Source organism: Lissotriton vulgaris, chromosome 2_1 (genome assembly GCF_964263255.1).
Source record: "Lissotriton vulgaris chromosome 2_1, aLisVul1.2, whole genome shotgun sequence".
Classification (NCBI taxonomy): Eukaryota; Metazoa; Chordata; class Amphibia; order Caudata; family Salamandridae; genus Lissotriton; species Lissotriton vulgaris.
The window spans coordinates 977,992,091-978,018,024 of NC_141687.1; the positions used below are offsets into that span (position 1 = coordinate 977,992,091).

At 44.4% G+C, this 25,934-nt stretch overlaps 1 protein-coding gene across 1 annotated transcript in view; it reads left to right on the forward strand.

The window, feature by feature from the left end:
* CSMD2 (CUB and Sushi multiple domains 2) overlaps positions 1-25,934 on the forward strand; it is a 1,651,801-nt gene that overhangs the window by 1,367,322 nt on the left and 258,545 nt on the right. Inside the window, exons 27-29 of the mRNA XM_086956548.1 lie at positions 8,684-8,875; positions 12,052-12,190; positions 15,063-15,250. Coding sequence (XP_086812674.1) covers positions 8,684-8,875; positions 12,052-12,190; positions 15,063-15,250 — 519 coding nt within the window. The remainder of the gene's footprint in view (positions 1-8,683; positions 8,876-12,051; positions 12,191-15,062; positions 15,251-25,934) is intronic.

Here is a 25,934-nt window from a genome sequence, read left to right on the forward strand (position 1 = left end):
GCGGGTAAACGGCGTCTACCACTGTTTCACAGGATGGATGCCATCTTCCATGCTAAGAATTTAGCACCCACAGAAATATGCTGAACTGGTCCCTTCATTTTCAGACACCGGGACACATTCAGCAGCGTCTGCACATTGTCTGCTTTTATTTGGAGGAGCAGCGGGCAGACAGGGAAGGGATTGATCAGGCTCTGGCTGGGCCCATAATAAAGTCCAAAGTTAGGGGGCTATCAGGCCTCCTTTTATTGGAGTATCCTGGCTGAGAGATATCTGGAGCTTCACCCCTGAATGCAAACACAATGGAGGGGACGCAAAGGCACACCGCTTGGTAGTACTTCAGAAAGTACTTATGGGAGACATGCTTTTTACTTTCTTCAGGCCCCTATATAAGAGATAAGCATGCACAATAAGAATGTCAGATGTGCTGATTTGTCGACACATTTACGCTAATAGCAATTTAAATGGCACATTTTTTTGTGCTACTGATCTGCATACATGGTGTAAGAGCGCTTTACATCACACATACACATAATACATTGACAATAAATCACGCAAGTGTGTAAATCAATATACAGGCTGTGTTACATAAAACAGTGAGGGTTACATGGTATAGTAGTCTCATGTCCTTCATAGCTCAATGTTTCTATACTAGAAAGATTGCAATGTATTAGCAGCAGGTAACAAAAGGATGTCGGTGTTAAAAGCAGTAACCTACTTACCTAGCTGCATAAAATAAAAATCTTCCAACTGCATTTTACATGATGTGCTTTGAAGGAGATATAATGATCCTCTATGCTACTTTGAATTAAAACTGGTACTAGATAAAACAGAGATCTCTCCAGCAAATGCGTTAACCACAGGTGTTATCTTTCCATTATTATTATTCCCTGAGCTTTTCTGGGCACACACATAACTCTACAGCCTGTGCCTTACAACCTAAGATATTTTAGAATGCATACTTTGCAAACAATTGAGCAAAATAAATTTAATGACATGTTTTTCCTTGTTGCCAGTTTCTTTGTGGCAGAGTTAAAAAAAAATGTTTATGTTAAGATCTAGATTTTGCGTTGGGGTTTCATTACTTTTTTGGCACAACCCTGCGCAAAATCTCATTTATTAACTTTCATAATACGCTCAAATGTACTCACGATAGACCGGCTAAACATTGTGATGCCCTTTCCCTGTGATGTCACATCCTGCAACGCCACATGCGATGTCACACGCCATAATGTCACATGCTGTGATGTCATGCACCATGATGTCACTTGCATACTGACTATCTTGTTTAGCAACCCGCTCCTTTTTTTTAGGATTTATGCTCTGGGTCTGCTGTCTTAGATGTATGAACCTGTAGTACAGTTTACATAAATTTGAACATAAGCTCCCGTTTTGGTTCTGGCAGTCCTTTCTCTGAGTAGCTCTCATGTCTTGAAAGCATAAAGGCTTAAGGCCCTGTACAAGTCTGAGAGTGAGATCCCCATGCCACTCAGATAAAACTGTAGCTGAAACCTAAGTCTCTGTTACTCTCGCCATAGGTTTGAGTACAGGTTTCACTGTTTCTTATCACTGTATATGTGTATGCTTGGGAGGCGCTCCACTGTCATAGAAGCATATGGCTGACCTGCGATATCAAAATCTGTGGAGTATACTTCTGTCTGTTACGGTGTTGCATGAGTTGTAATGTACGTAGAGACACCAGTGCTTTGTCCGAACAAGCACAAAGGTATTGTGTAATTTATATATGAAAGATACCTTTGGATAGTTTCTCATGATATAAAAGTTACATATTCTCTGCACCACCTTGGAAGCATTGTCTTCTAAGATGCCTATGCATCAGAAAGCTGTCACCCATGGCTGTTTTAGCTCCTACAAGCGTGGAATCGCAGTGCAGTCACATAGTCAGTGTGTCTTGGGCCCGAGTGGAAGGATGGAAATGGGCCCCCATGCCCCTGTTTGAACAGTGAAATACAGCAGAAGTCACGGTTCACTGGCTCCTTTAGGACTCTTGGCCCCGGTGCCACTGCACCTACTGTACCAATAGAAGAAGCTACGTCCCTGTAAAATCACTGCAAATCTGAGTGACGAGTATTAAGAGCATTGCAATTGTGGCAGGCAATAGAAAGGATAGAAAGAAGGGTGTAAGTGGAAATTCCTCAAATACATGAGTGTGTGTCTGTATTCTCCACGTGCATGGAGGACTGTTAATTCTGAGCTGAAATCTCATCCCACCCGTTCCCTGGTTTAGGTATGATTCTTGCATATATGACTCATCAGAAGATAACTGTGATTGTTTCCAAATGTGTTGGGCAACCCTATGAATGGCCTTGCCTAACTGTGGGATGCATTATTTTTGCCAGTCAGGTATGGATAGGAATACTTGAAATCTGAAATTCCCAGAAATTCAGGTTTTCAAATGTCAGTTGAGGCTGGGGCAGTTACGTATCAGCCATATGTCCAAACTCTGCATGTCAATCGGGTGCCGTGACCTATTAGGAATTCCCACTGATGTCCATCTCTGTCTCCGGGGCATCAATCCATGCTGACTGAGGAAATAGAAGAAAAGTGAAGGGCGAAAGGAAACATTGGCGCTTTTTCCCATTGTCTAAAATGTATTTGCTATTTAGAGCAACCAGTGCTGACTGCCTTTTATCCCCTGGGCGCGAGAGTGGATATCCGGAAAGGTCAGTCTGTTTACCCTGTCTATACACTGAGCCCCGGCTACGCTCGGCAGCCATTGCTGCTGTCGGCTGTGTCAGTGTACTTAACAACCTATGTTTGACACGGGATCATACAAAATGCCATGCAGGATTAGCAACTGCCCAGGTTTTAGTAAGTAAACAGGAACTTGCAAGGCTGTATATCAACCTGCTTGTTGGAGCACTTTTGATCCGGCTCTTGCCAGAAGCTACTTCACGCTGCCCTAACAATTTCCCTCTCAGAAGCAAAAAGTCAATTTTTTTGGCAGCTTCACCTGGGGCAAGGAACAAGGGAAAGGATTGAACGAAACAGAGTGACTGTTTGCCACTTTGGAATTGGTAGCCGCAATGTCTCCCTGCATGGGCGAAGACCGCAGGGAGCAGAGTTGCTGCCAGCAGGCTTTCCTACTGCCAAGAATGAATGAACAAATGAAGGCTCTTCTGCGTTGCACATAGGTGCATCTTGGAATGTCCAAGAACTCATTTTAAAACTGCTGTGGCGGCTCCTCCAGTATGGCTTTTAAGCAGTGCAAAGAAGAAGCATTAAATGTTAATAACTGTAGGTTATCGTCATTTAATGCTTCCTGCTGCTTTTGCGGGTAGGCGGGCGGGTGGGCAGGTCTGCTCAGCTCTCGGAGCAGGGGAGGAGTAGTTTGCCCACTCCTTAGTGCGCAATAACTGTCTGTCGGCCCTCTCGAGCCACCCAAATGAGTCAAGCGCACTTTCCATGTTTTCCATGCAGGCTGCATTACAGCTTGCATGGAGAACAAGCCCAGGCTCCCATTCCCTGATTGAGCGCCCAACCAGGATGCAAACACAACTTTGCATTGCAGTGTTGTGATTAGTCAGGAGAGCCTGGGTGCCTACCAATCACAACGCTACATTGCAACATTGACATTGACATTGGTCAGTGGGGCCTGGCTGTGCTCTCGTCCGAGACGGAGAAGAGCAGTAGTGGAGACGCGAGACCCGCTGCAAAGGTAAGTTTATTTGATTTTTTTTGTAATTTATTTTTTGTCCTAAATGTGCGTGGCGACCCATGACCCACCTGCCCTGCCATCCCCAAGCCATGTCAGCCGCCGTTGCAAACCCGACAAACATTCTACACGAACTAGAAAAGACCAGCATCTCAATTTTCTTACCTGCAGGTCGAGAGCTGAAGAGATTTGGTCAAAGAAACACCCAGTACACATGCACTCCTCAAACCATCTGCCTTGCACCCCTTCCCTGTGTTCATGCTAAGCTTTTGAACTTTTTTTGGGCCAGTATCACACAATGATACATTTTGGAATAGTCTGGAGTAAAATTTGCCTATATTAACTTCTCTTATGTGCGGCTTTTTAAAGCAACATTACTGATGTATGGGGTGGTGCACAAAAATTACCTTTACTTATTATTCGTAACATTCACAATGATAATTTCGTCAGAAAACAAATTGTACAGTTATAAGCCATGTCCACCCTCAGGTTGGCAGATGAAACATCTGTGACTGAACATGCTGGTTCAGCTGCAGCATTAATCATCCTCAGCAGGAGCAGTAATAGTTAATTTCTCTCCACAACACAGATTTGAAGACTGTCTACAGTTCTTATGTTTGCTGTGTTTTTCACCATACTTATATCTAGGTGAGGGGTCAAGTGCATACACTGGTTGTATGTCACAATCTCAATAAATTAAAAGTCATGCTACTAAAACATCTTAGCCAGAGCATGGACTACCAGAATATGTATGTGTAGGTTTACTATTCTTAACTCTTAAATACCTTTAAGATTTATATGTTGTCACTTTAGATATAAGTGATGTGAAATATATTCAATCTATATTTATATATATATATATATATACTTAACTTCAAAATATGTTTAGAGTTAATATTCCGTGCAGGATATTTTTGTTCTACAATATTTAAAAGATGATAGTCTAGTAGTATACACTGCAGGCTAAAGGGAACAGGAAATGGCTGCTAGCAACTTTCAACTTTTTCTTGAACTAATATTAGTTATACATACTATTATTAATAATATTGCTTGTTAGTTTATTTTTACTTGGTATATTTTCATTTGAAGAGGGTTTCCTTCCTTTTTATAAATAAATAAACAATTAAATAAATAAATACAATGGTGCATGGCTCCTCCTTGTGTCACCAATTCTCAATTTCTGCCCTTTTGGTATATTTTTACTCATCCGAAATCGTGGCACTGTATGGATTACTGGGCCTTCTCTGATTTCCCCCACGTTTTGGTGTGCACACCCACAGATTTGTGCTGCCCCTGTGTCTAAGCTGGTTGTCCTTATTAAAATTCTAATGTGCACGTGTCTCACATAACCTCACCCATCACATTTCCAGGCTCTGCGTACCATAACAAGATAGCAGTACCTCGGAGGTCATCTCGGATGACATGAGAACACTTCTCATATAGATTCAAAACAAAAACAACACCCTCCCCACCACACACCACACATGAGCTTGCTTTCTGTGTGGGTGAGCACTTCAGCGTCCCACATTGGGGTAATAAGTGCTATGCAAGTGCTGCAAGACAATACAATTAGTATTATTGTTAGTTAGGTGTTTTCTCCCAGTTCCTCCTTCTCTTTAAACCAACTGAGTCTTCCTTTCCTTCCCCCACCGCCACCTATTCCACCTCTTTTCCACCCCTTCCCCATTTATATGAAGAATTTTCATCTTCTCAAAATTGTCAAGCTGCCCATTAAACAAATTTTGTTTTGTGCGAAAGTGAATCTTGTTCAGCTCAAAGTTGAGATGATTAGTGTGTAGGGAATTCCACTGTGACAAATACACGGATAATGCATGAGGTTATACGGCAAGGGTTACTTCACGGACCCCGCGGTGGCCATTGAGCCCAACTGATAGGAGTATGTGTCACATGATCTGTCGTAGACTCTGACCATGTCACCAGCTGCTCGCATGGCAGCATGGATGATGCTTTGGGATTGCACACGCGATGTTTCTTAATGTGGTATGTGAAAGCGCACTCTGGAACTAGTAAGAAGGGATATCTAGCTACACTGCAACTAAACTAGACTGCTTCTGTGTCATCAGTAAAGTGATATTTCAGCATGGACAGCTTATTTAGGTGCAGCTTTTATAGGGACCCTCCAGAGAGACAGAGGAGAGCGCTGGGAGCAGAGTCCGGGTTCAAGAGAACGTGCTCATCAGGGCATAGTCCTTTGGGAGTTGTCATCACTGAGGGGTTCGGAGATCTCTGTCAGCAGTACAGCAGATATGGGGCCGTATTACAGAAGGTACCCCAGGGGCGCAGCAGGCGTTTGCACCCGCTTTGTTTGCCCCCTTTGGTATTATGGAAGGGGGTGCAGACACATGTGTGTCCCCTTCTATAATACTGATAGTGCTGGCGCACTTAATGGACCAGTGATACCTTCAGAGGGTATTGCCTCATTTGCATAAGGTCGTGCCCTATGCAAATTAGGGAATTCCTTTGACTCTGCACCCGTGCCGTATTGCTGACGGGTGCAGAGTCAAAGAAGCCCGCAGGAGGCGCACTGACTGCGCCATTTAAAAGGTGGTGCATTGTCAGTGCTCCCACTGAGAACGATTCAGAAAAGGGGGTGGTGATGAACAGAGTGTCTGAATTAAGCAGACCACTCTTACCCAGTCCAAAGATCAGGGCTTGATCCATCACCATTATTTAGCTCACTGCACCATCCCAGCTCAGAACCTGGCTATATGAAAATCAGTCTGTCCCTGGCCCAGTGCATCATGGGAACAGGGCAGACTAAACTACCAAGCCAATTCTTCACCAGAAAGGAGGCAAGCTTCCGGGGACCGTTTTCTGGCATTTCAGCCGTCGTCGGCCCGGCTTGCTTGAATCCTGATGGTGCAGTGAGCAAGGGACTCATGTCTGAGTATACCCTACGATTCAGAAAAGGGAGTGGTGATGAACAGAGTGTCTGAATTAAGCAGACCACTCTTACCCAGTCCAAAGATCAGGGCTTGATCCATCACCATTATTTATCTCAGTGCACCATCCCAGCTCAGAACCTGGCTATATGCAAATCAGTCTGTCCCTGGCCCAGTGCATCATGGGAACAGGGTAGACCATATCTGCTGTACTGCTGACAGAGATCTCCGAACCCCCCAGTGATGACAACTCCCAAAGGACTATGCCCTGATGAGCACGTTCTCTTGAACCCGGACTCTGCTCCCAGCGCTCTCCTCTGTCTCTCTGGAGGGTCCCTATAAAAGCTGCACCTAAATAAGCTGTCCATGCTGAAATATCACTTTACTGATGACACAGAAGCAGTCTAGTTTAGTTGCAGTGTAGCTAGATATCCCTTCTTACTAGTTCCAGAGTGCGCTTTCACATACCACATTAAGAAACATCGCGTGTGCAATCCCAAAGCATCATCCATGCTGCCATGCGAGCAGCTGGTGACATGGTCAGAGTCTACGACAGATCATGTGACACATACTCCTATCAGTTGGGCTCAATGGCCACCGCTGGGTCCGTGAAGTAACCCTTGCCGTATAACCTCATGCATTATCCGTGTATTTGTCACAGTGGAATTCCCTACACACTAATCTGTTCATCGCCACACCCTTTTCTGAGTATACCCTGCCACACCTATAGTGGCCAAAAACGATTCAGAAAATTCACCACCCCCTTTTCTGAATCCCCCTGAGAACAGCCCGCTGCAGGGGCTAACGTGGGTCCAATGGCCCCCCAGACATCACCTTGCTGGCGTTTGCAGTCAGTGAGTGCACCCGCCTGCAAGGGGATCTCTAATCCCCTTTTAAAGTGCAGGCGGGTGCAGCCAGCACAGTAAAAAACACAGAGCAGCTGCTCCGTGCTTTCACATAAATGCTCTGCCCCCATGGCACAGCGAGTTTGCACCTGCCCTGGGGGCATTGCATTCACTATAATAGGGCTCATTATCATTGTTTGTGCCCGGCACACTTTTTAAAAGGTGCTCCGGGTGCAAACAATGATGATGTGTAATACGGTTCCGGATCGCAACAAATAGTTAAGTGGTCCCCTTATAGTGATAGGTTTTGTGTGGTGTATTGAAAGAGATATTCCATTACTCCTTTGTCTGACAGTTACCTCTTTGTACATCACTTTTAACTCCTGTTTTCTTCCTTACCTCCTTCTGCTCCCACCACTGGCCTCAACTTACTTTCTTCTGCTCCAACTGTAGATGTCCTCTAATGTACTTTGGCTCTCATCTGTAATCCTGTTAAATCTTTTCGCACCCCTGACCTCCTTTTAAACATTTGGATCCGACCTTGCCATCCAATTACATCGCTCTCCTACCACGCTCACTAACCAGTACCTCTTTCTTATCCCTCATCTGGCTACCTCTTGCACTCCTCTGCTTTCTCCATCACTCTTGACTTTCTGTAACCAGCTGCTTTAGTCTGACTCATTTTCTGTTCCTCTCACTGCTGGCCTCCGCTTACTTCCGCCATTGGGCTTTCTTTGACCTATATTGCTACAACGTTGACCGTTACCTGCTCCGCTGTAAACTCTTTATGCACAAGACCTTGGTCCCTGTCTGCTTCGAACCCTGGCCTGCGTTACATACCACCACCTGCTCCCTGTTACCATATGCTGCCCCTTTCGTTTGCTTCCTTGTGGTCACTGGCCAAGCGCAGATCCCTGCAGTGGATGTGTTAGTCCACTGTACCAAGCTCTGTTTTTGCTTTCTCTCCTTAGCTACAGCTATTCACCTTTTCTAATAAACTTCCCACCATGTTAATTTCTTTTGTTCCGATCCTGTACTCCCTTACTTCCTACCTAGACTCCTTGCACAGCCTCTCCCTTTCTCCCATTCCATGTGATTCTGATTGAAAGTCTGTGTGGTAGGCCGACGTGCTATAGAAAGCTGTGTCCACAAGCTCCTGGTGTGTATGCTCCCCTGTTCCTGTGTTCGCTAAGATACTAGTGAGCAGAGTGGATACTACCAATTGCAGTCACTCATCATTTAACTTGTTTTACTTTACTCAGTTTCCACAGCCACCTCCTGCAACGACCCCGGAACCCCCCCAAATGGCACCAGGAGTGGTGGCAGCAGAGACGCCGGTGATTCCATCGTCTTTCAGTGTGATCCAGGGTATATCCTGGAAGGAGAAGCCAAGATCAGTTGTGTGCAGATCGAAGACCGCTTCTTCTGGGATCCAGACCCACCGACATGCACAGGTGAGCTTAGGCAGTGGTACATTGAGGTGACCAGCGCGCCACACATCCAGAAAGTGCCAAAGTGCAAGTGTCACCAAACAGCTTTCAGCCAAGCATGATCCTGAAAACTGACTGAGTCAAGTTTACCGAGACAAAAAGTTGTCTTACTTAGGCACGGAATAATGTACACAATGCAGCTAGACTGTTAGGATCTGCAGCACCAGTCCAGCGGCTGCCCGCATCATTGTAGGTACTCTCCACTCTCTTCGCATCTATTGTATGTTTCAGCAGGTAAATGTGGCCTACACTTTGCAAGACTGCACTGGAAAATGCACAATGTGTGCTCTAGGTGCTTGCCTCTTTTCACATTTTCTTGATGTTGAAGTACCACACTCTGCTCAAAGTGTACTCTGCTGGTCCCATTTGGACTTTCAGCAGTGAAAGGTGTCCACTGAACTTGCAAAGATGGCTGTCGGCTCAGGGTCGGACTGCGGGAGCTAAAGCAGCCCTGGCAAAAATGCTTAAAGCAGCCCCATCCCCTTCATCTCCTCCTGCCGTCTCTCTCTCTTTCCATCGATTCCCTCTCTTCCGTTCTCACTCTGATGTTTTTCCTCTACCTTCCCACTGTCTACTTCTATTCCTCACGCTCTCTCTCTGTCTTGATGCCCCCCACCTCCACCACTACCCCTTGTGCCTGCTGTATTTGACCTCGAGGAGGTGGGGTCAGTGAAAGAGGCTCCAGGAAATGGCCACTAGAATAAAAGGCTTGGCCGGCCCCGTTGCCATTCCAGAATGTGCAATACTTGGCGAAGCCAAGCTGGCTGAGTGGCTGCGTGCTGCATGTGCTCGGGCAGTCATGTCTTTGGAAAAATCCGGACATTGCAGACTCTAAAAAGGCATTCCGAAGGGTTTATTTGCTTGCCCTAGGTATAAAGATAATGTTCATACTTTTGTCTAAGGGAATGAGAACTTATTTTTTTACTGACAACAGACACGATTTTTTAAATGCCTTGTGCAATTCTTTTCTGAAAAATAAAATTCGGAGAATTCTCCCACTTAAAATAATATTTAATGTGTTATTTTCTGCTGCAAAGCATTTTTTATTTACCTTTGCAAACTTTGTGAAGTACACAAAAGTTTTTAAAGAATGTTCAAAGCTTGCAGATCTCTTTAAGGGAAATGCGGCGCGCGGTGAAGGAGATATTCCTGCGTCGACCTCTGGACACCTCAGAATCCCATAAAAAGAAGCTCATTAAAAGAGCACGTTATGTTTCCAGAACATATAAACTCAGTCCGCTGAGCCCATAAAATAAAAGAAATGGAAAATACAGCTGCTGATTACACACTGGCTGGTTGGCTTCCATTTCGTGTGTGGAAAACCAATTCCAAGGCAAGGAAAAGTAAGCTACTTGTGATTTTTACCTTAGCCTTTGTCCTCGTGATGTAGGTATCGCTCAATTGAGCCGAAGACCAATGATTCGCTATGTAATGGCGGAGTCCTTTTTACGGTGTTCCTCGCGCTGTTGTTTTCATTGACCAACAATCACACATTCGAGATTAACATACAAGCGTCCACTGCAGCTGTTTTCAGCGGCTGTGTTACATAACACAGCGCCTGGGATTTTTCCAAACACCACTAAAAGTCTGGTTGGACAGACTGGGGAGAGTTAGTCGCTTGGAAGGCCAGAGCCGAGCTACAGCCAATCAAGAGGGCCGAACCACGAGCCGAGCCAATTACATATTAGGCATGCAAATCACTGAACGTACGTCATCTAAAAACATGATTGAGCCTTTACAATTCAAAAGATTGTTCATTCTTCAACAATAGTGTAAATGATTCGGATTACATTGAATTATATCACTGAATGAGGGGTATTTTCTATTACGAACCGAGGGACAAGTCAGTTTGGGTTGTGTACAGTATGTACGATCTATATTTTTTTTAAATACGAAGCAACATTAATTCTCATTGAAGCATATGCCAATGAGGCCTAGATATATATATATCATCAAGGTACATCTACGTGAGGTTTAGTATTATGAACAATGCTTACCTGTACAAACTTGCTTTCCCAACATTTTGGCCCCAGGGTATTCTTTAGTTGACAATTTGGTGGAATGCCCATTCCTTGTACATCCCAACAGCATTCCACACTGTCACCGTCCCTGCTCCAAGAGCTCATCAGAGGATCCAAGGTTCAAGGTGAAAGAGACCACAATTCCTGCCCACAGGTGCTGTCCTTCTTGTTCACTTGACGCCACCGACAGAGATGCTCCCAGAAATCGATAGAGACAGGAAACAGGCTCCTGTAGCCACAGAATCTTTGTATATTGGGCAAATAACGGTACTTACTGCCACTAAACATATATTCTATTACTTTGGTCAGAACTGTACTTCCATCACTCATGGTATACTATGTTAGGCTGGAGGATTATGTATATTTACACGTTGCAGGAGAAGTAGAACATCTTAGAAAGGAGTAATGGAGAAGGACACAGTGGGTGTGCATGGCCAGCTGCATTGCATTATTGACATTGTTGTCCTTGAACTATAATGTCTGAAGAGTCCATGTGGAGTCCTTCCTCATTGTTTATGAATTTAGCATTCAAAACTGCCCGCTCCTGATGTGTATGAAAATAAGACCCGCAATGAGGTCGAAGCACATCATGCTTAATGGACCTTTTGCCAAATAAAGCAATTGAATCGATAATCGGATGCTGGGCTTGTTTACACACTGGACCCAGAAGTGTGCTGGTTTGTTGATATATATGTGTGTGTGTACGTGCGTGCATGCGTGTGTGTGTGTAGACTTGCCGCTGCTGGTATTTGGAACTCTGACCCAAAGGTGTACCCAAAGATCTCTGGAGCCTTATAATCTATGTAATGGACCAACTCCATCAGGTCTTCAGCTGGGCCTCTCTCCAGGGCGAAACCCTTAAATGCTGGTTATTGGTTAAAAAGTAGGGCTTGCCATGCAAGTGTCAGGAGTTTGGACATCTCAACCTAATCGTCTTGTCCCATTGTCTTAACTTTCTCTGCTGTTGCTGTCACATTCTTGGGATGAGTGAGTGTGACTCAGTGAGTGAATAAACTCATGAATGAGTGAGTATGAGAATGAGTGAGTAAATAAATGAGAAAATAAGACCACGCGGAGCATCTAGTACACTATAAAGCTCATTCTTATCCTTTTTTCTAGCTCCCTGTGGGGGGAATCTGACCGGACCCTCAGGCGTCATTCTCTCTCCCCAGTATCCCGAGCCTTATCCACCTGGGAAGGAATGTGACTGGAGGCTGAAGGTGTCACCTGACTATGTCATTGCCCTGGTCTTTAATACGTAAGTAATGCTAGCAGAGCTCTTCTGTTAATCTTAATTGCAAAGCAGATTACAATTGTAGTAGAATCTTAAGCCCATCATATGTTCAGTTCAGAATTTTCGCCAAATTCTGGATCCATATTTTTAAGTTTTTTTGCATGAATTCTGAGTTGATTAATTATGTTTCATTCCTATGTAGCTGATATTACCAAGGCCCTTGACAATGCCTTACGTTTGGGATTTACTGTTTATTGTACAATAGATTGTGTCTAATGTTTTTGAGTAGAGTCGTGCACAATTATAACAGAGCAGTAAGCGGCAGAGTAGGGGGTGCAGAACAGACGGTTGAGGTAGAGAGGCAACGTAGAGTCTTAGCGGTAAGCACAGAAAGTGATAGAGTGAGAAATGACTTTATGAGAGACAAGTAGAGAGAGTTGGAGTAGTGAAGTGTATTGAAAGACAGGTGGGATAAGCAGAGGGGAGATAGACTAGACACACAGATATACAGCTTAGGTACAGAGGTGAGATCAAGTAAGGAGAGACATGAGACAGAAGGATGGACGAAGCAGATAAAAATAGGTAACGGTGGTAGAGAGGTGACATCGAGTAAGTGAGAGAAAGGATTAGATAGAGCAGTAAAGTAGAAGAAAGTATGCAATTTAGAAGTTGGTGAGGCAGAAAGAGATGATATGCAGCAAGGTTGAGAGGTAGCCATGAAGTAGAGAATGGTAATAGAGAGGGGAGAGGTACAGAAAGCGACAAACTAGCTAGACGGAGGTAAGTAAGCATAAGTAAGAGAGACGAAGAGATATAGAGAGAGGTAAAGCAGTGCGAGCATTGAAGGGGAGGAGACTCTAGAGTAAAAGATAGTTAAGTCAGAGAAACTGGGGTAGATAGAAAAGTAGAGAGTCATTGGGTAGAAAAAGGAAAAAGGGAGACAGAGCTGGAGGCAGAGGTGAAGGTTGGCAGAGAGAGGAAGAGAGATTGAGGCAGTGAAAGAAACAGAGGAGAATATTATGATTGTCCAGAACAATTTAGCAGGGTGGCCAGTGGCTGGTGGGTCACCTTATTATTTGACCACTTTACAGATACCTTGATACATCTCTGTTTTATGGGATTGACCGCTCTATCCTCCAAATAATGTGGGTATTGCTGTATAGAAAATATAATATCATATCTTTTACGGCAATATATAATAAAAGGAGATCATGAGGTCACAGGAAAGACAGATTTATATAGCATCCAAACTCTCTAATAATCAGCTTAACACTGATTTGAGTTTCTATATTTTTAAAATAAAGCTGTGTTTAGCCTCTTGTTTGCCAATATTGCATACATTGCTATCATTACACGCTTTCTTATGTTCAATATTATAATTTTTATTGTTGTGAATCACAAGTGCAACTTCTAGTTTTAACTAAGTACCTCAAACCATTTCATAAGCATGTTTCCCCTATCCCAAATCTGGCTTGCGTGCCCTACCGCTACCTCAATCTTACTCCATTATCTCTTTCAACAAACATGGCCACAACTTAAAATGTTTAGCCTTCATCATTGCCTCCAGTCGCAGGTAGGTGGCTTTCTCGCTTTGAATGCTGTTCACATGTATTTCATTCAGTGTACAAAATCACAGATTATCACCGATTTGCTTCTGTCAGAATTGTTTAACATACAGGGTCTTCTTAAATACCTCTTGCAACCCAAGCTTGGGTTTGCCCTTACAGTACATACCCCCTTGGGTGTCCAGGTACCTGCCCTGACTCATAGTTTCTGCTTTGTTTTTTTCTTGCCACATTGTCTCCTTCTCCAACAGTGACTCTCATCTCCCAGACTGTATCTGCTGTATTGGACCTTTTTCCTGGGCTTGATTCCCAACCCCTACATCTTGCCAGTTCCAAATGACAATCCTGTTCACATTTACAAGCAGGTCATTGCTTCCTTGATATGCAATGACTGATAGAGCAATGCTCAATGAAGCTACATGAATGTCAAACCTATATTAAAAAAACAGCCCCAAGACATAAACACAGAAATGATGGCCATCTGGTCAGACGATCAGCTGACTTTCTTTGTAGAAATAACATTTTTACATGCTTAAAAGGGTGCAGACGAATATGTTTGCATCACCAATATAAAACATCTACTTCATTGACAGAGGAAGTAGATATGTTTTTAAGGCTTTGTTAATTTTACTCAGTATTAATTCTGTAGGGAGAGGGTACAACCATTTTATCTCCAGTAGTATCCCACTAAAGACCACACATTTACCTTGTCCATATGTAACTAGATATCACACAGGTCTCCTCTTCAGCTGGTTTCCACACAAAAGCACAGCAAGTTCCTCCAGGTTTCCTTCATATAGGTAATTATCCTCATTCAGCTTACAAAACACGTTACCAGTCCTCGTGCGAGTACAGCTCACACCAGATTACACTCGTCAGTTGCACATCTGCAGGCCAAACACCAATATAGAGGTTCCACTTGAGATGCAGTCCACCGAGATATAATCTCTAGGTGCAGTTTAGACAGGACTACAAATTCCCTCTTCAGATATAACCATCTGTACTAAAGTGCTGTGTGGTCTCCCAAGCTAATGTACTGCACCATTCGTTGTATTCAGTTTGTCTTTCAATAGCACAACCACAACAGTCATAATTCTTTCGGTAATGCATGCATCAATAAGAAACCATTTCCTTTACTCATAACCAGTAAGTATGTTAATAGGTGAGTCTATTTGCCATTTAACCTCTATATAAAAAAAAAAAAAATATGGAGATGGATGAATATATATTTTTCTGAATTGAGAGGTAATTCTGCATTGTGTATGGCATTCTCTCTAACCCCATAGCATTCTAGCATCACTCTAAAATATACCATATCTTTTTCCTTTTAGCTTTAATTTGGAGCCTGGCTACGACTTCCTGCACATCTATGACGGGTCGAACTCACTAAGTCCCCTGATTGGGAGTTTCTATGGTTCTCAGCTACCGGAGCGGATCGAGAGCAGCAGCAACAGCCTCTTTCTCGCCTTTCGTAGTGATGCGTCTGTCAGCAATGCCGGCTTCATCATCGAGTACACCGGTAATGTAGGCCCAGGGAAGGGTGTGAAAGTAGCTGTAGAGCAAGTGTAGGATGGATGAATGTAACACCCAGAACGTTTACGTAGTACTTTTATTATTATTATTATTATTATTATTATTGGAAATTTATTAAGCGCCTGGTTACGCCACTGGCGTGTCCCCGCGCTATGGCAAGTGGAGTGACTGTCCCCCCTCCTCCCAACCAAGCTACCTACTGAAACAGATAAGTTTTAAGTTTTTTCCTAAACTGGATTTCGGAAGGTTCAAGCCGAAGTTCCAGCGGCAGATTGTTCCAGCATTTGGGGGCAAGGTATCTGAAGGATCTGCCTCCCATGCGAGCTTTAAAAATTCTAGGTACTTTTAACAGCCCAGTCTGAGAGGACCGAAGGCTGCGTGCAGGCTCATAGTAGGCTATTAGGCTCTGAAGCGGGAGAGGTGCCTTGCCATTCAAAATACGGTGGCAGGTGGCAAGGGCCTTAAACTGCACTCTCCTCTCAATAGGGAGCCAATGGAGCGCTCGCAGGGCTGGCTTGGCAGATGCCCTCCTCGGGAGTCTGAGAACCAGCCGCGCAGCCGCGTTTTGGAGAACCTGCAGACGACCGGTGACCCTGCCTGTGGCCCCCAGATAGAGTAGATTCCCGTAATCAAGTCGGGAGGTGACCAAGGCATGCACCAGCGTCTGACGCGCTGAAATAGGAAGTAGGTCTAAAACTTTCCTAAGGGCTCTCAGAACACTGAAGCATACCCCCGCCACCCGACCGACATGTGGGCCAAAGGTGAGGTCCCTGTCGAGCCACACGCCCAAGTTCCTGGCCTCACGGCAGGGAGCGGGAGCTTCCCCCAAACAAGGTGGCCACCACGCCGACGACCACGCCGACGGTACACCCCCCACCACGAGCACCTCGGTCTTGCTCCCGTTCAACTTTAAACAGTTGGCAGACATCCAGGCAGCAAGATCATTCATGCAGTTCCTGAAAATGTCTGCCGCAAGACCGGGCGCGCGCGAAAGGGAGATGACCAACTGCGTGTCATCGGCGTAGGACACCAGGCGGAGGCCATGACCCTCCACAATGGCCGCTAGGGGGGAGACATAGATGTTAAATAGAGTTGGGCTCAGGGACGAACCCTGAGGAACGCCCTGGCCCAGCTCAATCTCCCTAGAATAGCACTCACCCAGTCTGACCTGGAAGCACCTCTCAGAGAGGAAGGACTTAATCCATCCAAGCGCAGCACCTGTCACCCCACCTCCATTCAGACACTGTAGCAAGGTGGAATGTGCTACAGTGTCGAATGCTGCGCTTAAATCTAAGAGGATCAGTGCCATCGTCTGGCCCTCGTCAACTCCCTGTCTGAGTGCCTCCACCGCCACGAGGAGGGCAGACTCCGTCGAGTGACGGGGACGGAAGCCAAATTGCGAGTCGTGGAGTAGCGAAGCCGTCTCCACGAACTGCATGAGTTGTATGTTGGCTATTTTTTCCGCCACCTTCGCCATATAGGGAAGGAGGGAGATAGGACGGAGATTCTCCAGCTTTTCAAAGCTAACGTTTGCCTTTTTTTGCAGGGGAAGTACCACCGCCTGTTTCCAGGCCTTCGGGACCACTTGAGACTCAAAGGAAGTGTCCAAGAGCCGACGCACATAGGGCTCTAGCACTGGCAAACTATCCTTAAGCCGGTTGGGGGTGGTCGGGTCTCTGGGGGAACCGGATTTAATAGATCCACAGATACGAAGAAGCTCCGTAGTGGAAGGGGTGACAAACATGGTCAGCCGATGTCTCCCTTCCCTTCTTGGGGGTTCCAAGAGGGCAGTGCCACTATCTGTCCTCTGGGGGAAAGAGTTATATATATTGGAGACCTTGGTTGCAAAGTACTCCGCAATACGATTACAGCCTTCCGTAGTGCAAAGTTTCTTTGGTGCTGAGGCGGATTTTCCTACTGCAATCGATTTATAAATAGAGAAAAGCTCCTTGGTGGACTGCTTGGCTTCCTCAATTTTATTGCAATAATAAGAAGATTTAGCTTTTCTAATCAACATGTGGTAGGCACGTCTGCAGTCAGTGTAAACACTTTTAGCCTGCGTGGAGTATACGATCCTCCATTTCCTTTCGGCGCGTTTGCATGCAGCCTTGGCCGTACGCAGGTCCTCATTGAACCAGGGCGCCGACCGTTGTATTCGGCCGCCTAATTTCGACATACTCAGAGGTGCCACCTGATTCAAGGCTTCCAAAATGCGTTGGTCCAGGTTGAGATTAATTTCATCAACCCCATCGCCCCCAGGATGACCTTTCTCGGTAAGTGCCTGATTGAATTTGGCCAGAGAGAATACTGTCCATCTGCGCCTAGGATGTTTATCAGCGGGAGGGTCGTCGGGACGGGGTCCCTGTATTCCGATGGTAAAAGGGACGAGGAAATGATCGGACCATGCGATGGGAATCGGGACTTGGGCGTTCACTTGGCTCCAGTTAGCAAAGACTGGGTCTAGAAGGTGACCCAACTTGTGGGTGGGTGACAGTACCTTCTGCTCGAATTGTAGGCTAGCCATCGTGTGGCATAGCTCACTCGCCACTCTGTCCGAGGGGGTATCTAGGTGTAGGTTAAGATCTCCTAGGACCAGATATTTATCCGAGCGTAGGGCGGCTTCAGTGACACCTTCCACTAGCTTTCCAGCAAAGGCTGTGGAAGAGCCTGGTGGTCGGTAAATTAACAAGCCTTTCAGGGTGAAGCGGCCATTGATGGAAATAGAAAAGACGCCAGCTTCGCTGTCATCGATCGCAGTGCGATCCAGCTGACATTGATAGTCTTGCCGCACAACAATGGCTATCCCGCCCCCTCTCCCACGTGGCCTGTCTAGCCTATGTAGGCAATAGTCTTCAGGTATGGCCTCAATGATCTCCGGCATGGAGTCTTGATCAAGCCACGTTTCCGTAAGGAATAAAAGATCCCATGGCTTCCCCGTAAGGAGGTCACGGATATCAAGGGAGTGTTTCCGCAAGGAGCGAACATTTAATAGGCCACATACCAACGTATGTTGCCCTGCGATGAGAGCCTTGCCGATGTTAAAGGTGTACTTGCAGTGGCAGCAGCCCGCATTAGTCCCTGCGTCAATGCTATGGGGACATAGCCCACATAGCTCTCCTCGGAGGAGGAGTAACTCATCTCGACTCCAGGAGACTTGACAGGAGGGAGGGGCAGGGATTGTGGCCCCAGGCCGCAATCGGCCGCGGACGGGCGCAGACGGGCTTAACTCTGGCGCAACTCCGGCGCGCCTTCGTCGCGCCCGCTGCGCTCGCCCGCTGCGCTGTCGACAACACATCCGCCTTATATCCCCCCCAGCGTTCCAACCACTAGAGCGCTGCTGTTCCCTACCGGAAGTGCCTGGCTCGGACCCTCCACGCCCTCTGCACAAACGGCGCTAATCACCGGCGTCAGACCGGGAGGGAGGGGCGAGTCCAGTCCTCCGTGAACACTCTAGCAAGCTCAGCCGAGCTAAAATCAAAGGGCTCACACCACACGCTACAAACACGCTGTGCTTCCCTGCCAGGTGAGAGGAAAAATGTGAAGCTTTAAAATAATAGCATAAAATGCTCATGCGCCGCTTAACATGCGAGCAGAAGCGCTTTGGTTTTTAAAAGCGGTAGGGACGCTGCCACAGTCCACTTACCACACAAGGCTCCTGGATCCGGTGCCTTATATCCCCCCCATACTGAATTTTAGTATCCTTGTTCACAATTTAGAAATAAATGCTAGATCAAGGTGGACATTTGGTAGTAAGCTCAAGTAAGCTAGCTGTTTTTGGAAGAAGAGCCTAAACTTGAACTTATGAGTGGCTGCTGCCATAGTGCTTCTCTTTTCAGCTGCTGGGCAAGGTCACTGGGTTCAAATCTTTGTACCAAGCTTGCAGGTTCCCATTTTTCCTAAGGACCTCTGTCTGTACCTTACAGGAAACTCAACTGAAGTATGCATAAAAACCATTCTAGGTCAATGGAAGGTTATTTTCGTCCCTAAAAACCCTGACCCTTCCCTCCCAAATTACATATGATAATAAACAACGGCATAACTAAGGGCCGCAGTGCGGCCCGGCAAGCCATTTTGCTGTGGGGAGCTGCCTCATTTTAAAAACACAGGGATGAGTTATATTAACAACAACACAACACATCCGTGTGCTTTCCCCTGTGCTGCGTGCATTTGGCTGCCATTCATCAGCGTAGGCACCCGCACGTCATGTTGCAAGGGTGCCTGCATTGCGGGGACGACTGTTTTTTCGCAGAAAGGGACACCTTCCTGCACAAAAACAATCATTGATGTCATTTTCCTCTTTCTTTGCTTGCAGCAGAATGCAGCACGAGAGGAAAAAACGAGGAGAAATAAAAGTATTTCTCCTTGTTGCTCCACCCCTCTGCTTCCACTGGGGAGGAATAGGATTCTGAAGCATTGCCAATTTTACAAAACGTTGTAAATCTGGGAATGTGTCAGGTTCCATGGATGGTGCATGGGAACACCCACAGCAACACCCACGGAAAGCCCCTTTCATGCTATGTAATTTGTGGATGGGGCCCATATTTACAAGCCCATGAAAAGTCATGCAGGGTGACTTTATGCGGCCTTGTAATTATGAGCAGGCAAAATGCGCCGCCTGAGCATCAGACAAAGTGATGCACTGGTGGCGCAATGGCCTTGTAAATGAGGCCCTAAATGTATTGCTTTGCTTAGCTTAACTTTCATTTTAAGAGACGCAATGATAGTCCAGTGAGTGAGTATATTACATGTAAATAAATGACTCATGGGTTGCGAAATGTGGACCATATAAGGAATTATACAGAAGTGCAGAGGTGGAAGTGAGAGATGGGAACTAGGTGAATTAAAGAGCATTTAATTTGAATGTCTTGATATCCTGTAATCTCACGGAGACCAGGAGAACATTGCACATGGATGCAGCCATTGCTCTAATGACCATTTTCAAATGGTAGCCACATTAAATGAGGGTATCACAATAATTTCTTAGTTAGCAAATCTAAGCTCTTGGCATACAGGCAGTGATTATTTTTTACTTACTTGGCCACATAGCCATACAGAATCCAAGAAGTCTAAGGAGGCGCTAGAAAATAAGCTTTCATGGCCTTTAGTCTATTTCCTTCTCCTAAAATGGAGAATTCTGGGATATTATATAACATTTGTTTAGTACAATCTACAGGGACTGGACCCTCTCATTATATTCCTTTAGTTGACATGCCATTATCTGTATCTCTCCCATTCCTCTAGAAAGCTCTGACCCATTGATCATCTATAATCTTGTTTTTGCTCCCCTGGGACCTGCTAGTCATTTTTTTTCAGATTGTGGAGAAGTGTGGCTCAAATGGTTAGAGCGGCAGACCCTGATGCAGAGGTCTGGCTTGGGACCAGGGTTCAATACCCGCCTCGGCGGGTCTTGAGCTCAATTTCCGCAGACCTGATAAATCTCGCCTTGGTGCCTATTCTAATCATGGGTCCCATTCTGCAACTCTGGGCAATAGCTTGCTTAATCTCCACAACGGCCCCAACAGCGCTGGGATGTCTGGCTTCACCTTGGGGGGGCCCAGGAGTGGACATTCCACAGGGAAAAACCAGGAAGGGTTCCTAAGCGGTATACGGACAGCGCCGGGACACCTCTGTTGGAGGTAGCTGAGCGCTTTACAAATGGCATTTACATTGTTGCTGTGTCTTAATCTTCTGCAAGGAGAGAAGTTGTCTTGGGATGGTGCTCCCTGGCTGCAGTCTGTGTTCTCAGGACTCACATTGAGTTGTCAGGTGCATGCTTTACTGTGGCCGAAAGCCCTCCTCTGTTTAGCATAAGCTGCTTGATCCTCTTAAACACATGGCATGCACAGCAAAAGCCAACAACAATGGGCATTGAGATTGTAATACAGAAGGAAACATTACTCCATGCCGCTAAGCAGGTTTTGATAATCCGCACAGGAGATGCGGTTTAACGGCTAGAAGGGCTGACCTTAAAGCTGGGGAACCAGGTTCGAGTCTGGGGGGGGGATTCTGGGCAAATCTCTTAATCTCCCCGTGCGTAAAAAATAAAAATAAATGAATGTGCCTGTATGTAATGCAACTGGTGCTCATGTAAAGCGCTCTGAACCTTCGGGACAAGTTCGTGCTGTATAAAACTGCCCCAAAATGTTTGTGTAAACCTCGTTCCAGTAGTTGTAGCATAATGCATCTACGTGTTCTGAAAGCAAAGCAAAGGGCCACTGTAGGAAGTAGCGGCACGGTGCTTTCCAGCATCGGTGGCGCACTGGCGAAAAAACGACCGGTGGTCTGTGCAGGTAAGCGCGGTGCGGCATTGGGGTGGGGGCGGGCCAGGAGGGAGGGTGTCGACAGACAACGGAATAATGAAAAATTAAATAAATAAATAATTCCTGTTCTGTCATCTGACTACATCCCACAGCACTGCCCCACTGCGCTTACCTGAACGGACCACTGCAGGAAAGAACTGCAGTCCTAAGGTCTGCAAGCAGTTATCTGGCTGAATATCTAGCATATCTGTTGTAGTTTAGAAATCCTGTTGGTTCCATTTTTCAACAATTTAAATTCCCCTCAGTGTTAATCACAATCTCAGCAGATGGCCGGCCTATGCTTAAAGTCTTCACAGAACATGAGTCTGGTGCACCTTAGACCAGTCATGCCAGGGAAAGGATGAAACACTCCATCTGGAGCCATGGGAAGACTTGGAAATCTGATACCTTGGTGCTTATGGGTGGAGTCCCGCCAGCGGTCCTGGCAGATATTTACACTGTACAATGACTGTAGAATACATAGACACACGATCCCCCTTGGAAATATTGACTCAGGTTAATTAGGAAAGCAGTGGTTTTATTTAATTAGGAAAAGCCCACAGGGGTTATTTTCTGTACATAAACCACATAACTGAAACTGTGTGAAAACAAGAATTCCATAAAACAAAGTAAATAATGCACAGTTTAAAGGGTGGAGTAAACATGCCAGGAACTCTGCCTACATTTAATCCCTCTTATTGTGGAAACAAGAATCAAGTGAAATTGCAAACCTGTTAATTTAATATTGACAAAGTTAAATTCAGTTAACAAGGTTCCCTCGTATATCACAGCAAGGGTGCATTAAACTGTGGTCAGACGACTTTGGAGAACCTGTGGAAACTTTTGTCTCCCTAAACTTCTTGAGTAAAGGCCACAGTCAGTTGTAAAAGCCAGAATGACAACGTAAACCTGTTGTAGTGCCTCCTCTGTTCACGTAATGTCGACATCAACTTTGAAACAAAATAATTAAATTATGGAAATATGACTTTACTACGTTCTACAAATAATACCCCAATCAAACCATAACAAGCATTGAAAATGCCTTAGGTCTCGCAATTGTTAGGTTTAGAAATGTGGTGTTGTAAATGTTAATGTATATGTGTAAAAAACAGTTAATGAAAAAATAAATGTTACTTTTTATTTAAAATAATCCCAAAACTGCTATGTAGCTGAAAAGTGTATAGATGCTGTTGTAACGCTATATTGCCTACAGCAAATAGTAATAGGATTAAAGCAAATTTGCAGCTGCAACATTTTAAAAGTTGAAGGCTATAAATCATGCTGTTACAATAAATGCGACAAACAGTTCTGTATCTCGTCTCGTACCACAGTTACTGGATGTTACATTAATGTCTTGACTCGAAACCTGCTCCCCAGCACCAAAGTACATAGCTGTTTCCGTTATGCCACATCCTCTCGAGTGTGTATTAGTAGACATCTTCTGTACATGGTTACTGTTATATAAATATCTGTGTGAACGTGAGGCCGTGGCAATGCTTGTAAGTGTTTAAATGTTGAAAATGAGAAACCATGGCCTTAACGTAAATACAACAGATAGTATTACTGTATATAGTAAATTTTAGAGTTACTGCATTTTTAATTTTCACATTTTGTGTTCAAGCATAGTGCTGATTTAGTTTTAAAAATCGGTGCTGTCTCGGAGTACTCAGTAAATTAGGCTTGTTTGTGTAATATGTCTAAAGCAAGCACCTTGGATTGAAAGCACAGTGTCAGTAACTGTGGAGTGGCTTAGCAGTTGTCAATGATTTCACATTGTGCTGTGAAAGGAATCAGAAATACTGCACTAAACGAAAACTGGCCTTTGTAGTTAAGTTCTTTGTCAGTGTTGCTGTAGCATGTGGTACCTTTTCACTAGAATCTGTCTGAAATGCGTTCGCACCTTCTTTTCAGAAGAGTAGGTAATGGTGCTCTAAGAAGTCTGTAAACGTGTGAAAACGTTGAATGGTTTGTGATCGTGTTTAACTTGGAGACTAGGAACAAATGTTTAAATGCGTTTTGTAAGTATTTATTGCGGCACCCACACTTTACCTTTAAATATGTTAACTTAAAACGCGGGTGGCGCGATTGCTGCAAAAGTAAAGAAATTGCAAGGCAATCAATTTTTTTACTTTTTAGCAATGTCGGAACACGCGTTTTGGGTTAACATGTTTAAAGGTAAAGCGCCTTGAAGAATTGTTTTCTTTTTATTAACAGGAAATTATTATTTCCAACTCAGTGGCACTTGTTTTATCTTCTTCAGGGAAGATGAAGGTTCTCTGATTGTGTCCTATGCCAAAATAAAAGTCTGACCTGACAGGAAGCAGATAGAACACAGAAAAGTAGATTAACAACCCCAATAACTGTAACTTTTCATAATGTGAGACCTTTGCATTTGTATTTGTGTGCAGGGGTATTGTAATAAAATAGAGCTTCACTGGCATTATGCCTACGTTATAGTGCCTCAGGTGTTTGGGTGTCGGGGGTGGTTTGAAAGCGTTACATAGGTGAACACAGCAGGTATGTTTTTCGAAATAGCAGCAGGGCCCCTTTGTGAATGGTGTTATCAATGGTGAGAGAGAGGCTTTTTTCGTATTAAGCTCACAGTGGTTGAGACGCTTAGAGTTAATAAATGATAAATAATTAATGCAATTCCCTGTTAGAAAATGCAGCACATGATATTGGTACTTGTAATAGAAGCAGCAGATATACTATAAAATGTTTTATTTCACTGTTAAGCAGAAGAGAAGTATGCGATTTTGCCTCATTGATAGTCTAATTAGGTGACAGAAAAAAGTGAAATGTATTCTTTAGTTGTTTAGTTGGCAAGTGTACCTGTGAGACCAGATTATTTTTATGTTGGGAAAATACAACGTGAAGGTATGTAACCACTGTAAAGGACCACTCGTGAGATAACACACGTTTTTGTGGTTTCTTTAACATAGGGAGATTTAATAATTTACCTAGAATTATGTGATGTTAAGTGACATGAAGACTCAAACCTTGCTATGTAGCTGAAACATATGTAGATGATGCCATAACGCTATATCGCCTACAGCTAATAGTAATAGCATTAAATCAATTTTGCAAATGCAACCCGGTAACATTTCAAATGTTGAAGGCTATAAACCAGGCAGGTTTAGTAAATGCGACAAACAGTTCCGTGTCTCGTCTCGTACCACAACTACTGGATGTTACATTAATGTCAAGACTCGAACCTTGCTCCCCAGCACCAAAGAACATAGATGTCTGCGTTATGCCACATCCTCTCGGTAGACGTCGCCTCTACATAGCATGAACAGAAACAAAACATTAAAAAAAATACTAGCAACAAAACTTTTACTGTAAATGCAGACCGAAAATAAAACCTTACAGGAAAACAAATAAAGAATGTTAAAATAGTTTTACAGACGGAAACAAAGCATTACAACAACAAAAATTATGAACTTTGAACCAAAAAAACGACAATTTCAATGTTAGCCAACACAAAGTATCGTTTCAATACGTTCTTGAACGAAAGAACAAAAAAGAAGTTCTAAAAACAGAGCTATAAACCTAACTTGTGTAGTGAGATTATAATTGCTCGCTGTCCTCGGGGAGGAGCAACAGTAAAAGAGGCATGACAAACGGATGCCTTTAACAAATCAGACTGCTGAATTTACGAGTGACAATGCAAACAGCCAATAATAAGAAAATAACCACACTGGAAGCCCAGTGAGTCATAACATCAGGCCTCGAAGCGACTGCGCATGCGCTGACTAGCTCGACCTAAAAACAACGACTCCCTTAAAGCAAGGAAACAGTGACTCTATTACCCTATGAAGCATGTATTTTTAAACAATGAGAGCAAATAGGGACTCATAAAATATGGAGAAAATACCCATGAGAACTATGACACCATTAAATTTAGAAACCAACAGCTCCAACTGTGATAACTAGGGCAACTGTTGAAACATCACTCCAATAAACTATAGAAACATTGGTTTCATTTAAGTTGGCAAATAATGGTGCGTCCACATGATGGGAACAATGAGTCCATAAAACAAACAAACAATTACTTCCTAAAACTATGCTAACAATCACTCCATGAAATAATTACTTATTAAACTAAGAGAACATTGTCTCTATTAAACTATAGTAGCACACTGTCAATTAATCTATGACGGCATTGACTACCTTAATCTATAGGAGCATTGACTACTTCAATCCCTGGGAGGAACAACTCAATTAAACCACAGGAACAATGGCTCAATTAAGAGCTAAACCCAATGGTTCCATTAAAATATGGGAGCATTGATTTGATTTCACAAAGGGAGTCATTACAACATTAAGTCATGACAAAAAGGATTCCAATAATTATGGTAACCAACTGCA